Raw genomic sequence first — 16289 nt, forward strand, 5'->3', positions numbered from 1 at the left:
TGCTAAACTGTCTTAGAAATGTGTTAATTCCCTCTTCTGTACGCTTCTGCAGTGCCCCTAGTGTGTCATGAATTGCATGTTTATATTTCGATAATTAAACTGGGAGTCACACATGGAAGTGGCTGCTTTCACTGGTTCGGGCTTCAAATAGCAATGGAATGCTCACAAGGAGGGTCTGGCAGGCCGCATGTGGCCCCCGGGCCGTACAATGAGTCTCAGTGGAATAAATAGGCAGAAAAGACGAGGGAATGAATATGTAAAAGACCACATGGCATGGAAGAGTAAAATAGACAAGGGAATGAGTGAACCAAAGAGACCTAGGAAATGCATTACCCAAAGGGACAGAGGAATGAAGGAGCAGTTGAGACCATGCAACGACTGAGCTAGCAGGCCAGTGAATGAATGTGGGACCAGGGAATGAATGACCCAAAGGTGGGCATTGAATCAATAAGCCAGAGGAGACCAGGGAACAAATGAGTCTGAAGAGAGCAGGCTGCGTATGAGCAAGCGGGACCTTTGTCTGAATGAGTCAGTGAGTAAGGAACAAATGAGCCAAACTGATCAATGAATAAATGAGCCATGCAGAGCCACAAACAAATGAGACTTGGGTACTATGGCATGAATAAGTCAGATGGGCTCGGGATTTGATGAATGAGTAAACCCAGAGCTTGAATGAGAGAGGACGAAGGGAATTAATAAGCCAGTGGAATTGGGGATTTAATGAACAAGTAGAACCAGAGCTTGAATGAACGAGAGAGAGGGAGAAGGGAATGAATAAGCAAGTGGAGCTATCAAGGGAATGAGCCCGAAGGACTTCTGAATGAATGACATACGGGAGCCAGAGTGTGATTGAGCCGAAGGACTGGGGAATGAATGTGCAATTACGACCAGCGTGTGAGTGAACAGAGGATTTGAGCCAGGCGACTTTACCCTGAATAGATGTTCTACTGGTGTGCCAAAAAGCAATGCTGCGCGCTCAAACCTAGAGGGAGAACACAGAGTTTACAAGAAGTAAAGGTACACAAGAGAATGAGCTCCTCAACACACCCACCAGGGAAGAGAGTGATTTGCCGAGTAATTAATGTACTAGTACACTATAGACAGGAGAACTGTTCGCCAAACACCAACAGCTTGTGTCAAAGGTATTTTTTGGGACTTTATTTCTATTTTATAGTATCTCAAAATCATGGCCCACACTGGTTGTCCTGTTTGCCTTCTTAATACAGAAAATAAAATGTGGTGGTGTGAAGCTCATGGGCAAATTGACACTGTTTTTGTATTTTAGGGTACCTTGAAAAGAAAGTATTGTGTGAAGACGTTCTACCACATCCTGTGAAAGGGCTTCAGAAATGTTTTGCCTTTTGAAGTGTCTCTATTAAATGGGTGTGAAACTTCTGGCAGCTAAGTTTGAGAAGCTCCCAGGCACAGAAGGAGATGTCTACTCAGATGTAGGGTAACAGAGAGGCGAGCGGTTCATTTGTTCTGTGCGTTCCAGGACCAGTCTGGCTTCTCTGTTCAGATGGAATGTTTCAGAAGGAAAGGAGACTAACAAAAGGCCTGATGGCACTCCTGCAGACCCCCCAGGCTATAGCGGCAATGATTCGCAAATTTAGCGGCACAAATATGGAAATTTAGCAGCACAAATATGGAAATTTAGCAGCATTTTTGCTGCATTTTATTTTACTCCTAATCATTCATTTTCAGCTTTTAAATCAATGGAAACTGTTTTAGCAGAGTATTCCACTTTGAATAGGCAACCTGGAATATTGAATAGAGGAAGCAGCCCACAGGTGAACACTGTTATTCCTTGGAAATGCAATTCTCCATTTGCCTTAGTATAGGTTGGTAGCAGTTATCGTACCTTTTGACACATTGTGGGGCCGGTGTTTGGCACATCCTTAACCCGTTTCTCGCCTGAGAGTCTGAGGGCGGCTGGACACCGCTTTCGTGGACAGGCCATGGCCCGTTGAACAGGTCCAAGAAGGCCCACTGTGCGAAAAATAACTGACTTTGGGGTAGATAAGAGATTTTAATATAAAGGTCTTTACAGGTGGTCTCTTTGCTAGACAAAGTAGCTTGGTAACGTGACTTTGGCGAGGCTGTACATAGAAGGGTCACACACTGTGTACATTATTTACAGCTGCCACGTGAGTCCATGTGTTGTCAACAGTCCTTTGCATGTTGTCTTTATGCTCCCAGTTTTAACCTCTTGGCTGCCTAGCCTTTACCCTCAAAAAAGCAGAGACCTTTTTGGGGTTATTGTAGGAAGCTGCCTCTATGTATGGTGCACCATATCGAGATACACTGCAGTGTGTCTAGGCAACACCCAAATTAAATACAGAGACACAAATGACACTCCAAATGCTCTCTTTTGCAGTAGTGTGGACACACAGGCATATCAGAGGGTAGTGCGAAAACATTTATTTATACACAGGCTTTAAATGAGAGAGACACCAAATAAAGACCTACACTGATTCATAAAAATAACACATACTTCTATATGAATTTAGATGTGATCTTGAAAAGTAGGATGAGCTTTTTAGTCTAGTTTTGGATTGGAAGTATTATTGGTGTGTGGATGGAGGACCCCAGCAACAGTCCCCACACTCTCCACCACATGCAGCAGGCCCCTGGGGGCCCTACACAGGAATCACCATGCCGAGGGGTAGTCATGCCATCCCAAGTCTTTAGCTCACACTCTAGGCTGGCAGCAGAGGGCAGGTGGCAAAGTAGGCCCAGTCGCTGCTAGGGGTGCCCCCAGGCAGCCCTTCTGGGCAAGTCCAGGCCCAAGCAAGCAAATCCAATCCCTCAAAGGAGGCTCGTTGGGGTGCAGGATACATGGCCCTCTAGAGTCCAGGTGGCAGACACTGCTACGTCTCAGCACCAGGCCCTTGCCAACTGGCCCTGTTCTCAGACTGTGGCTAGTTAACCACAGCAATCAGTATGCCCCCTTCTCACCTGATATGCCGCGAGTGGAGTGAGGGGCTTTGCTCATGTGTGGTCGGTGGGCCAGAGGCACAGGATGCGCAACCCTCTCTGTTTGCGCCACTTTCTGGAGATCAAGTGCAGCGGGAGGCCTCACCTTCAGCTCCCCTCCCTGACCTGGCCTCACAGCCACTCGCCGACCAGCCATGCGCCCTCCAGCCCAGACTATCAGCACCTCACAGCTGGCCCGTGGTCTCTGCTGCAGGGACAGGAGGAGACTTGTTATGTGAGCCCGTAACTCACAATGTCACTCCACAGGCCCTGCATTGAGGTCCCTTCAAGCCAGAACCTGTTGAGACATTTACTAGGTCTCACTGGATACCACATAATATCTTTAGCCTACTGTAGGACCGTAGTGAGGAAAGAACACTTTAATGGGGGGGTTCTTGATTTCGCAGGCACTTTTGTAAAAATTGCGCCTTTTTTTTTTTTTTTTTTTTTTTTTTTACAAAAGTGCGATTTCGTGGCAAATCGCGAAATCCTGGAGGGTCTGTTTGAGGGATGGAAGAGAAGCACTGGCCATAAAGGGAATGTGCCAGCAGAATAAACTCCTGTCTTACCCTGGAGCGCAGTAATAAACGAGCCGAGGATTCCAGTGTGAAAGGCGTCAAGTCTGTTGTCACATTCGTTCCTTAGCTTGGTGTTGCCCTTTCTACACAATGCAGAGCTGTTCAGAATAAAGAAAGGCTAAAAAGTGAATTCTTGTTTGGGTAGAAAGCTCTTTGCAAAGATACAGCTGTGGCTGTGTTGAATTATACTGGCAGGAGCTTGCTAGAGCTCACTCGGATATGTTAGACGTGCAGAAGTTAGGGTTTCAATTTATACATCTTGCCTTCTGCCCCAAATGCCTAAGTTTGTCTGTGTAAGTAAATATTATCTTGATGATCAAAAAGAAAATGGCCATTTTCCTAGAGCCAGCAATCTTTTGGGCAACAGAACCCATCTTTTTGTACCAGTTTTTAACGGATATCCCGATTTCACTTGATGTGCGTACTTTATTCTCCACGAACGTGAAATTAAAAATCTAGTTTGGTCCTTTTTCAGCTATTGGAGCAGTGTTCATTTTTCAGAACTATAAGGCTAATACATTGGCTATTTTACTTAGGGAAGCAAACTGCAGCATTATCTAGATTAGAGTAGCCAGTCAGTCAGTCAAAAACTCTTTATTCGATTAATTAAAATCATAAAAGAAGCAACATTACATACATACAAAGTAAAAATATATATACATTTAAAAACAGACATCTATGTACATACATACATTCAATGCAGATTATATATTGCAACGTTCATGGGGTGTTAATTAATACAAATTATCTCCTATTGTAATTAAAAACCACTATTAAAACAGTACAAATATTAAAAATTCTATTCCACGATTATGGGGAAGTGGTTTAGATCAATTTATCTGTAGGGTTCTTTTGTTTTTAACTCTGGCTGCAGCCACCAGAAAACTAGCTACGCTGAAGATAACTCGCACATTGTTCAGTAATTGCAAATACAGTAGTGCAGGCCTCACCTGCAGGAAACCCGCTTCTCGTAATATGGGCAGCAAGAATTTATTTCGTGCCACCGAAAATTTGTCACAAAACATAATAAGGTGAAGGGTGTCTTGTGTCGAGAAGTTGTCGCAGGAACATGGTGGAGAATCAGCTGGCTTACCCCAATGTTGTTGATCTCCCAACACAAGATGAATAAGGTTAAATCTAAACCTTGTAAGCAAAAAGCGATGGTATGGCTTTGTTACAATCCTGAGGTAGGGTTCTGTGTGGGGCGAGGACTGCAGAGCATAAATGCTTCTTACTCCTGATTTTTTGAGTTCTATATCCTCCCTGTCTGCCTCAGCCATGATTTGAAAGTTCTGCTTAATCCATCCCAAATCCTCTTTCTTGATACCCTCTGGGGTGGAAAACACGTCCAGACGTCCCAGCCTGACACACGCCGCTCTAACGTATGCCAGCCATGGGATGCTAAGTGCTTTGTCTAGAGCCAAACAGTCTTTAAGGATGAGATGATTAAGGGTAATGTCCTCATTTAGCCATGTCTTAGCCCAACAAATCAAAGGTGCTGCCTTAAGATGATCTGTGATATATCCCATTCCTAGTTCACAGTGTACTGCCATGGTTGACGATGAATGTGGTACTGCCAGCAGTGATCTAAAAAACTTATTTTCTACCAATTGAATTTTATCCACGTTGGCATATCCCCAAATCGGTGCCCCGTAAGACGCAATGGCCCGACACTTAGCCTTATAGATTTTGAGCATGGGTTCCATGGGTTTCGCTCCCAGTCTTTTAGCAAAATTGAGAAGCCCTATGGTGGATCTAGCCACTATGTTGCTTTTGTGCTTCATCTGGGGACCCCAATTACCTTTCTCATCGAATAATACCCCCAGATAGGTAAAGACTGGGACCCTTGCGACTTCCGCCCCCAGGCATCTAAAGATATTAACATTCCTAGGCTTCCTGCCGGCCCCTGCAATCATGACATGGGATTTTTTACTATTTATTTTGAGGTCAAGGGCTTCCATAAATTTTCCAAAGCTGTCCAACAGCCTTTGTAGACCCAGACCTGTACGAGCAATGAGAACGGCATCATCAGCGTACAGGAGGACCGGGATACCCGTTCCACCTGCACTAGGGATGTCCGCACCAGCCTTAGCTAAAGATTTTTCCAGGCCATTTATATATATCGTGAAAAGGAGGGAAGCCAGAATGCAGCCTTGTCTGACTCCCCGTCTCGATCTAAATTGATCCGTGCACCTGCCGTCCTGTGTAACCCTGATTAGAGTAGCAAAAGAGAATTAGGGCCATTAAGTGTTTTCCCGTTTTTGCTCAGTTCAACAAAATACCAGAACTACATGGCATCTACCACTTCTAATCAGGAGTATTCCCATTTTTTTTTTTTTTTTTAAGTACTGGTGATTTAAGATAAACGCCTTCATACTAGGACCTGGTAGACGGCGAGAATCCTGTCGAGCGTGTTTCACAATTTCAAAAGATGTTTGTATTTTTTTAAGGTCACCTAGTCATTGACTAAAACTCACTGAGTAGTTAAAGCTGAAGCCAGGCACGCTTGTATGTTCTAGAATGGTTTCATGTGGATGTTTTTCTCCTGTGCGGCAATGTTAACCAGAATGATTCCTTATGTCTTAAACATGTCGATTTGATTTGATTTTTCAGGCTCTAGAAAAAAAAGGTATTTCACATCTCGGGGAGAAGGACCTAAAAGACAGGAACAAGCAAATCCAGGAGGACAACCGCTTGGAGCTCCAGAAGGTATGAAGGCCCACCATCTATCTGTTCTCCTGACAGCTGGGATTTTCTTTTCCTATTTTATGACATGAGGCAGGTTTAGCATCTTCTTGCTGTCCTTGTAGATCTGAATAAATCCTTTGTCAATGTGCCATCTTTAGTAACGTTGTCTCCAGACACAGATATAATCTTGCCTCTTCATTGCAAAGTTATCCTTGTATTGCTCTGTCTGGCATGGCCAGTCTTTTCTTTCGCATGTTTGTGCATTTCGTGTGGCCTTTGCCTTTTGCAGGGTAGTACTATTAGAGTGGGGTGATGGACTTAAGATGGAAGTCTGAGTTTTCTAATCCGGTCGCCATTTAGCAATCACCTAATAAAAACTTAGTGTATTTCATTTTGAAGGATGACCTGACTGGATAATTATCCACAAAACAGTTTCAAGAATTTAAATAATAAACCGTCAAATGTTATCAAATGCTTCAGGCCATCTTTTTCATCCTCCCTGCTGGTGATCAGGTGGGGTGTCTATGATGTTTAATGTGGAATGAGTCTGACACATGTACCAGCCAGATCTTAGCTGTAGTACTTTATATTGCCGCTCCCATGTCGTGTCCCCCTCCTTTATTTATCATAAGGCCTCCACTTGTCCATTTAGCAAGCTCTTTGCATCTACTGGTTTATCATTGGTTTGTTGTGCCCATTGACTTTCTAGGTTAAGCAGTTGCGCTTGGAGCGTGAACGAGAAAAAGTTATGCGAGAACAGGAATTGGAAATGCTTCAGAGGGAGAAAGAGGCAGAACATTTCAAGACCTGGGAAGAGCAAGAGGACAACTTCCACCTCCACCAAGCCAAGCTCAGGTGAGTGTACCAGCAGAGAAAGAGACAGATCAACGCTGCTATTTGTTGAACTGTGCAGTTGCACTGCCTCTATGCCTCTGGTAGGTTAGTTCAATGTAAATATTCTTTTTTTTTTTTTTTTTTTTTTTTTTTTTTTTTTGTTCTTCTTTATGGTCAGGTCCAAAATCCGTATCCGGGATGGTCGGGCCAAACCGATAGACTTGCTGGCCAAGTACATCAGCGCCGAGGATGATGACCTTGCCGTGGAGATGCATGAGCCTTACACGTTCCTGAATGGACTGACAGCCCCTGACCTTGAAGACCTTTTGGAGGACATCCAGGTCTGGATTGGAGAGCAGGGGTGCCTCACTATTGCTGTTTCTTTGGCAAAGTCTTCACTATTCTCGTATTAAACTGAATCTGTGAATGTGTTTCAAAAATATAATTGAAATAGAACATATTAAACAAAAACTGTGGTTAATATAATGAGACTCAAACCTGCAGTAGTTCTAATCTTTACTTTTTCAGAGCTTCTTTCAGGTCAAAAGTAATGTGCTGCTTTACACTTCAACCCTCTGTGAGTAGCTCACTTAATAGAGAGAGCTCACACAATATTCATAATTCTGTAAATTACTCAACACATTACTGTTTTTATCTCTCAAATTGCTTTAAAAAAGCAATTGTAGCCTGGCCAGCTATTGCTTGCTGTTTTGTACCAATGTGACCATGGCAGAAATAGGTTCACGGATACTCAGGCTGGGCAAATTAGGGATTCAGTGTTATGCATATGCCAAGGTTGTTTTCTTTATATGTGGCACCCAACCACATCTATTCCATACACTCTAACAACAATCTAGATTTATCCTCTGGCTTCTTCACTAATTTTTCCCAAAGTATATTTTCCCAGTTGGGTCTCCTACACTCTTGTACAGTTGTCAGTGCCAATATACAGCTGGCAATTGGTGTTCTATTGTATTGAGTTCTTTGTAGACCTTAGTGGAGGCTTTGCACTGAATTTGAAACATTGGGTGGCCAGCAGCGGTGGCCCATTACCTGCCAAAGTGGCGGGTGGGCCAGAGGAGGAACAAGTGGAGGGTGAGGTTCGGGGATAAAAAAAAATTAAATAACTTACCTGAACACCCCTGCCGCATTGCGCTCTTCCAGTCTTCTTCTGAGCACAGGCTCCCAGACTGTACTGCAGCCAATCCTGACACTGCTTGAAAGCTGCGTCGGATTTGGCCAGACCGCTGTCAACTTGCACTCCCAGGCAGACTTGGAGCCTGCTCTCTCCAGCCCCAGCAACGCAGCTTGGACTGGAGAGGGCTTAAGTACATGTGACTGTTCGGCTGGCCTGAGACAGGCGGCCAAACGGTCATGCGTACTAAAACAGTACCCACCACTCCCTCCCCCCCACCCCACCACCAGCAGTGCTGTCCCTTGGACCCGCCCCAAGACTCAGATTCCTGGGGACGGGTCCAGGGGGATTAACATAAAACAAGTTTAAAGCCAGTTTTATTATCGATTTATTTGAGGGCGGTGGTGAGGCGGCACGCTCCTCTGCCATAGTGGAGGGGCCGCCGCTGGTGGCCAGTGCTGATCTTGGAGTTAGTGCTACGTTCTGTAAATGTTGTAGCTTTGACAGGGAGCAGAAAGAAACCAGGAGTTTTCCTTGGTGGGTGATTGTCTAGACAAACTCTAGGCACAAACTGCGAAGCCAAAGCCTGCAGTTCTGGAACGAAAGTTGCTGGACACCGCTGTCTAGTCATGTACTTTAAAAATACTTTTCTTTAGCCTACAAAAGTCTACATATGCTAAGGAAAAAAAGCTTGAGCAAAGTAGGAACTGGCATAAGTTTGCTGAATTTAGTATAGGTTCCGTTTGCCCCTAATATATACAAAGGGACCTGCTTCTAGTAAGATTTTAGAACTTCATCCCACTATGCCTCATCGTAAGAGACCCTTTAGTCAAGCCCTAAAACATAGTAGTTCTCTCTTTCTCTGGTTTGTTAAGCACACGCTCGAACCTAGAGCGGTCATCAGCTTGCTGTTGACTTCGCCACCAGGAGCACATTCCTTGTTATCAGACAACACCCCAGTAAATGCAGCATATGATGAGTGATAATATGGAAACTCTGGGGGCTTAAAAGGAACCTTTGTCCATGTGCTGAGATCTGAGGTGTAGTAATGATAGAGGAATTTATAAAGTGGTGTTAAGGACCCATCGAGATCACATGAGTTTTCAAAACTCGCACGGTTTTCTGTGCTCTTTAATTCTGATTATGACAATTAGCTTATCTACCTCTAATAGGTTTAAGGATTATTGGGACTCAGTCCTTTCTTCTGCAGCGGGCACATACGTCAGTAATGAGCCGTAAACCCATGAAGACCGGTCGGAAAATGCCTCAGTGTGGGGGCTCAGGATGAACAAGTGGCATGCTTCCGTGTTGATGGGTATGCGATGATGGCCGCCCTTGCTGATCTTCCATGGAATCATTCCTCGAACATTCATTTTTTCAGTAGATGGAAATCCAAAGTCCTGAGTCTGAGCCTCGGTTTTTATTTTTTTAAAGCCAGATTTACTTGTTAGGACCCAATGCTAATTCAGTGATAGCCACATTAGTGCTTTTAGTTTAATTAGTTCCTGTTGTGCCTTCTATTACCCTGTCCATGGGGATCGGTGGGTTTGTATACGGATATAGTGAGTGTTTGCAAGGACCTGAACTGCCCCAAGGTGTTTGTTCAGCTTTTACATTCTACCCGCTGTGTCCTTGCCTGTCAGAAGCTATATACTCCATTTTCACTACGTCATTGCTTATTGTGTGTGCTTCTTAAGCCGGTTTGTCTCCTTGAAACATTCCTCATGTGTTTTTTTTTTTTCCAGGTATACATGGAATTGGAGCAGGGTAAAAATGTAGACTTCTGGCGCGACATGACCATCATTACCGAGGATGAAATCTCCAAGCTTCGCAAACTGGAGGCTTCTGGGAAAGGGCCAGGTAATGAAAGATCAGAAGTCTGTTACAGTACCCCAATATTTAAAAGGCATCGTCAGTGGCTATGGGACTAGGCCTAACGGTGGTACGAGTGGTTTCTCCACCTGACCCCAAGAAATAACATAGGTTGAAATGGCACAGATTGACAACAAGAAAACAGTGGTCAGGAAGCAGGTAGTTGAAGGCTCCTCAGAGGCTTTGCTTCGGTGTGCCATCATTAGCATGTTTCTCACTGCATTTATGTGTCTGGTGCAAAAACGTTTTGAGGCTTCATTTAATTTGTTTTCTATGAAAAAAAGTATGTTCTGACATTGCTTTTGCTGTGGAGTATATTGCTCATTACCTCAGCTTTTGTTTTTTCAAGCACTTTTGTCTCCGAAGCCGTAACTTATGCTGTCTTTGATTATCGCTATGCATTGGTCTCCAAAGTCTACTTAGACGCTTTATAAATCCGAAATAGAAATGGCCCTCTCTGGCAAACACTTTGTAACAAGTAAGAACTAGCTGTGAGCTCACATTTGGCTTGGGGTGGGGCATGGGAAGGGAATTTAGGTTCAAAGCTTTTGCACAGATTTCTGAATTGTGGGCAATGTTGCAAGACCTGTGATGGCCCATACTCTTCATCTGTAGAGAGTGGAGTATGTGACTGGTTACGTAGTTACAGTGTAAGGACATTACTGGGGACACTGCTTTGCTGTGAAATAGAAATTCCACTGCTCGCTCCATTAAATTGAATGCTATACAAAAGCAGGCAGTGAAAATGAGCCTGAAATCAAACCAGGCACAGCATCTGTACTTCTGTTTTTGTCAACCTAGCAATTAAGGACCCAGGCACTGTAGCAGCCTAGTGCATTTGAGTGCCTCCTCCATAGCACTGTAATAACTGATCCTTGGCACCCTTCTCTATTAAATCCCCTCTATCACATCCTGACCCATTAAACCAAATCTTGTCCGATGAGGCTTTGCTATCTGAGAAATTGTAGCCCGTTGGGCCCTCTGACTGTCACTCTTGTGCATGATGACCATGCGCTGCACGCTTTAGTAGCATCTCTCTAATATCATAGCTGAAAAAAACCTTCTCTGGAAATTCTGGAACCAGTAATGCCAAAACAATCAGACCTTAGCAGTCTGAAACACAAACTATTAAAGGGAAACAGAGTTGCAAGTTTTTTCACTCCTTTTGTGAAATCCAGACTCATGACAGACTGGGTTTACACTTCCAGCTTCTGCAATGTTTTCAGTAAAGCTACCTCAGTAGAAGGTGCCCTTTTTATCCTTTTGATTGAATATGCTCCCCCACCCGCAGAGTAAAGTGACTTTCAATCCTGAAGGAATGTGCTTCTCTTACTCAAGTAGGTGCTTGTGTGCTGCCACATGCCCCCAGCAGCTTGAACTCCTTCAAAGTGGCCCTGTACATTGTGGGTTATATTTCACGTGTCAATTGATACTGTAAGTAGCTTATAGAACCTGCTAGATCTTCATAACTGATGCATATTAGTGTGACAACCCTCTTTTTCCCCCAAATATGTTTACATAGAGAGAATATCAGTGTGACAGGCATGGTATGGCATCTGTCATGGATTTGTTAAATGCTGGTCACTTTTTCATGGAGCAGATCTTGTGTGTCCTTCCCCTCTGTAGTAAGCAAAGAATCTGCTTCCGCTGTAAGTGCAGTTATGTTTTGTGAATTTGCAGATCTATTTTCTGATCCCTGGCAGGAGAGCGGCGTGAAGGAGTGAACGCCTCAGTGAGCTCGGACGTGCAGCAGGTCTTCAAGGGGAAGAGCTACATCCAGCTTCAGGTCATCTACCAAGGGATCGAGAACAAGATCCGGGCAGGTGGGCCCAACCTGGACATCGGCTACTGGGAGAGTCTGCTGCAGCAGCTGCGGGCCTACATGGCCAGGGCAAGGTGAGATGGAGATACTAAACCACAAATTAGTTCCACTCTTATGGAGTGCCTTTAACCAGCAGGTGTTTCTACTAATCCACTTTGTTGCATTCCTGTTATCAACTTGATCAGAAATGCTGTTTCACTTCAAGGGATCCTCCCCATGTTCTAAACCTTCAAATAGTTCCTTTGTGTCAATTGGACCAGCAAATATACAAGTTTGTAAGTGCTAACTCAATTTCATATACATTATTTTTATCCTTTCATTTCTAAACCTCTTTTGAAAATAAGAAGCTAAATAGGAAAGTGATTTACTGCTCCATTAAACTTTCTCGAGTGAAGGGTTTCTCTTTCGATGTAGAGTGGCCCGTACCAGACCAGCCTTATGGTCGGGTCACACTTCTGAGCTCATTATGATTTGGACTCTGATTCTAAGGTTGACAGAATATGTTTGGCTGGAACGTTTGACTGCTTGGGCTTCCTTGGCCGGTATCAGTAGGTCTCCAGACGGAGTCACCACTCTGATCTCCTTGCGAGAGTTCTCTGCGCTCTCTGCCTACCTACATTCAACCTGGGAACATTTCGAGTTTTAATTGTCAGTCATCTGTTGAGATACAATACATTGCAAAACATTGTTTGTCTCTGGAAATTTACTCTTAGTGCTGGACTTTATACTTTTTCTTTCACCTTTCATGTTCCATAAAAAAAAAAGCACAAATTCGGAAGGAGAACAATGTTTCAAGAGAAAATATATTTAACATTTATTTTAGATTGATTGATTATGGTACACCTGACAGTCGAACTGCTCCAATTTTATTCATCTGGGAAGGGGGGTGTTTTTTGGGCGAAATATTGTAACATGTAAGTAACTATTTTTCCACACTGGTATCGTCCGGAGTGTAATTTGTGAAATCCATGTTAAGTGCAGTTGTTAGCAACAGTGATCTTAGTGGTTCATCAAACCCCCTCGTGTGATGCACACAAGCGGGTTCGGTGGCCAGCCACACAGTGATGGATTTACCCTGGGTGCCTGTGGTAATATTTGAAATGGGATCCAGAGCCAAGTTCATGTTTCTGTCCTCACTGTAATGCACGCCTTCCATGGTTTGTGCTCTAGAAAGCAGTGATAATAAATAACATTTAATTTATGGAAAAAAGGGAAAAAAATCTGTACTGTACTGGGAATCTGTGTTCAAAGAAATATTATGAGAAAACAAACATTGCTCACAGATGTCGGAGGCCTTGGAGTTTACAGAGTCTGTACATACACTTTAACTTGTATTTCCAGTTTTTTTTGCGAATTGCAGTTTAAAGCCAACTTTACCAATCCACACCTTCTCTCTGTTGTCTGCCTTCAGCGAAGCAAGCGTCGTTACTCTGGGCCTTGTGTTGGTTTGTTTTTCACAGAAAAATGTTACATTTTATAGCAACCGTATTGTCTGCCCCATGCTTCTGTGCAGAGGCCAGGCTAAGCATACTTGTTCATTTGCATCCGTGTACATTTCTGGTACATATGGTCCCCAGGACAAGTTGATTTTGGTCTGCTGCCATCGTTCGAAGTGTGGTTTGATTCCTGGTGGAATCTCAGTCATGAATAATGCATCTGGTAACTATGGGTCTCTGCTTTCTGTTTCTGAATCTTGTTTTTATTTTGTCCAGGCTTCGAGAGAGGCATCAGGATGTATTGCGACAGAAGCTGTACAAGCTGAAGCAAGAGCAAGGTGTCGAGAGTGAGCCTCTGTTTCCCATTGTCAAGAAGGAGCCAGTGTCCCCGGATGAAAGGTGTTTGCAGTTCACGTCTGCTCTCTTTTGCATTTCCTCCTAACACGCACTCTTCCCGCTCATTTTACCATCTTCCGTTTGGTTTTTTCTCTCTGCTGTTTTTCCTCTATTCCCTTTGGGTATCCTCTCAAATATACTCGTCCTTGAGGAGTCTAGCACAAACTCTTGTACGCGAATCCCCAGTTGAGTCCTTTAAATGTGTTTAATTGTTGAAGTAATTTTCAGAGTGTAAAACTTTAAATGCAAAGATGTTTAAATATGATCCCTTATACTCGGATTGTTGGTTTCTGCCAACAAGAAGTACAAACCATCAGCTATCCAGGTGAAATAGGTTTCCTTGATGTGTGTTTTTTGATAGAGGCCCTCATAATATAATCCTGCATTGTCAATAATGATTTCCCTCAAAACTCTCAGTAACTGCCCTAATGTTTTTTTCAGAGTTACACGTTTACTGACTATAATGAAAGCTGCTTCTGGCTCCTCCCTATTTTCAGTGTTTTTAGATTTGCGGAGTTATCCACTGAAGTTGGCAATGCTTTTTTGCTTGTTTTTACGGATAGGCTCCTTCTGCTGTGGGATACAAGTTATCTGGCCTCATGTTGTGTTCTTCTTGCTCGTTCGCTCTGTTGTTTAGGCCAGAACCAGAGGAGACCTCTGCGGAGCAGCCCGGTCCATCGACTGAGGAGGCCGAAGAGGAGGGCAAGACCGAGGGTGGAGAGGCTGTGCTCCTGGAGGAGGATCTCATCCAGCAGAGCCTGGATGACTATGACGCAGGGAAGTACAGCCCCAAGCTGCTCACCACCTCAGAGCTGCCATTCGATGCCCATGTGGTGGAGATGGAAGAGGACCTCCAGCGGCTTATGGTGTTCCGGCAGCAGTTCCAGGTCACAGGTACGGCTTATGGTGGTGATGATGCAAAGCCTGTTCATCCTCTGTTTCTACAGTAATGTGTGGTTTGTAGTTTTCTTTTGCTGACGGAACACATGACCATGTTACTATTGGGAGCTTTAGAGCATGGTGTATGTGTAGCGTGATTAGTTACCAGCTGAGTTTGCTGAAGGCAGTTTTTATAAGGGTTTGCGTTTGACCCTCTTTTCTGTGCACTAAAATTGTGTGATGGTTTTGCTCTGGCATTCCTGTTACATCACTGTCTTGGCTCGCAAATGTTAAACATCAATCCACTCTTAGGACTTCTTAGGGATTATATTTGCCTGCATGATTAGGCTTGAGATTAGTTTTTGATAGCTGACCTCTGGCTCTTGTCTAGAAGGATTAGTATGTTTCCCGATTTCTCTGGAGGGCTGCCAGAGAAGACGAGGTCACTTGAGCAGCGTCTGCTTGTGCTGGCCCACCTGCTTCCCGTTCTCTCTGGCTATGCGGCGCACTGTGATATGGAAGACTTGGCAACCCTGGCCATTATAGACATCCCAGACAATCCCATACCAGGAGCACCTTCGATGAGAAGGTAATCGGCCAGCAGGGAGACGATCCTGATTGGTGTTGAGCTCAATATGGTGTTACCAGTGTCAAGCCAGGAGGACTGGCCTGGGTTCAGCATATGAACCCTCTTCTAGGCTCTGAGTGAAGTCTGTTTGGGTTTCCGGACTCCTACACCCTCACCTCTTTACTGCTATGTCTGGTTGGAGTGGATATCTACATCTTGTTGAAGGAGGATGAGTGGGTGGAGAGGCTGGTGTGAAGGTGCATCATCCCATCCCTCCTTTTTGGGTGAAATGTCCCATAGTACCGCACTGTAGAAAGCTTGATCTTTATATTGTGGACCAAAACGAGGTACACTGTGTAAAGAGTCCAGGCAACCCTTATTGATTTACAGTGGCAAAAATTAGAACACTAAATGCTCTGTGTTGTGGTAGTGTGGGCGAGCAGTTTGGACTTATCATAGGGTAGTGCTATAAGCATTTGTTGTGATCACAGAGGTATAATAAATGAGACACCCTCCAGAATAAATCTGAGACCAATTTAGAAAAATAAGTCATTTTTATATACATTTGATACCAACAACTTCGTTATCAGCTAAATCCTTTTTAAAATATTTAATTTCACAGGTAAGTAAGCAGTTCACTTAAAAGCGTCTTTACGCAGCAATGCTTCCTTATGGGAGAAAAATATGTTGCATACAGTAATTTGCGATCGGTTTCCAGGTGTCTCTTTCAGGACTTGGAGTTGTAGTCGGCCACGGTCCAAAGTACCACCAGTAGTTACTCGTTACCTGCCCTGGGGCATCCGGATGCAGAGGTGTTGGTCAGGTTGGTAGCTTTGCGCGCTACGCAAGGTGGAAAGAGGGGGGCACCTAGAAACAGGCTCCAGAGGGGGACTTGCGGACAAGACCGAGAGCTGGGAGGGGCTTGGGTCACAAGGTGGCACAGCCGGTCGTCGTACCAGGGCTAAGGCACTCTAGTGCAGAGTGGAAAGGTCGCTGGGCCCTTTGCGTCCTAGGACCCTGCGGTTGTCACCCTCGCCAGTGGTGGGTGCACAAATCAGGACAGCTGGGCCACTCTGGAGGTGGGTCTCTGCTATGCTGATGTACC

The 16289-nt window shown here is 44.3% G+C and overlaps 1 protein-coding gene across 2 annotated transcripts in view; it reads left to right on the forward strand.

The window, feature by feature from the left end:
- The window catches only part of CACTIN (cactin, spliceosome C complex subunit), a 59446-nt gene that overhangs the window by 31195 nt on the left and 11962 nt on the right, over positions 1 to 16289 (forward strand). For both annotated transcript variants that reach the window (XM_086947112.1, XM_086947113.1), the window contains 7 exons: positions 6168 to 6263; positions 6952 to 7097; positions 7255 to 7417; positions 9957 to 10071; positions 11787 to 11979; positions 13618 to 13740; positions 14375 to 14631. In XM_086947112.1, coding sequence (XP_086803238.1) covers positions 6168 to 6263; positions 6952 to 7097; positions 7255 to 7417; positions 9957 to 10071; positions 11787 to 11979; positions 13618 to 13740; positions 14375 to 14631 — 1093 coding nt within the window. The remainder of the gene's footprint in view (positions 1 to 6167; positions 6264 to 6951; positions 7098 to 7254; positions 7418 to 9956; positions 10072 to 11786; positions 11980 to 13617; positions 13741 to 14374; positions 14632 to 16289) is intronic.

The sequence above is a fragment of the Lissotriton vulgaris genome, chromosome 12, assembly GCF_964263255.1.
Source record: "Lissotriton vulgaris chromosome 12, aLisVul1.2, whole genome shotgun sequence".
NCBI classification, from domain to species: Eukaryota; Metazoa; Chordata; class Amphibia; order Caudata; family Salamandridae; genus Lissotriton; species Lissotriton vulgaris.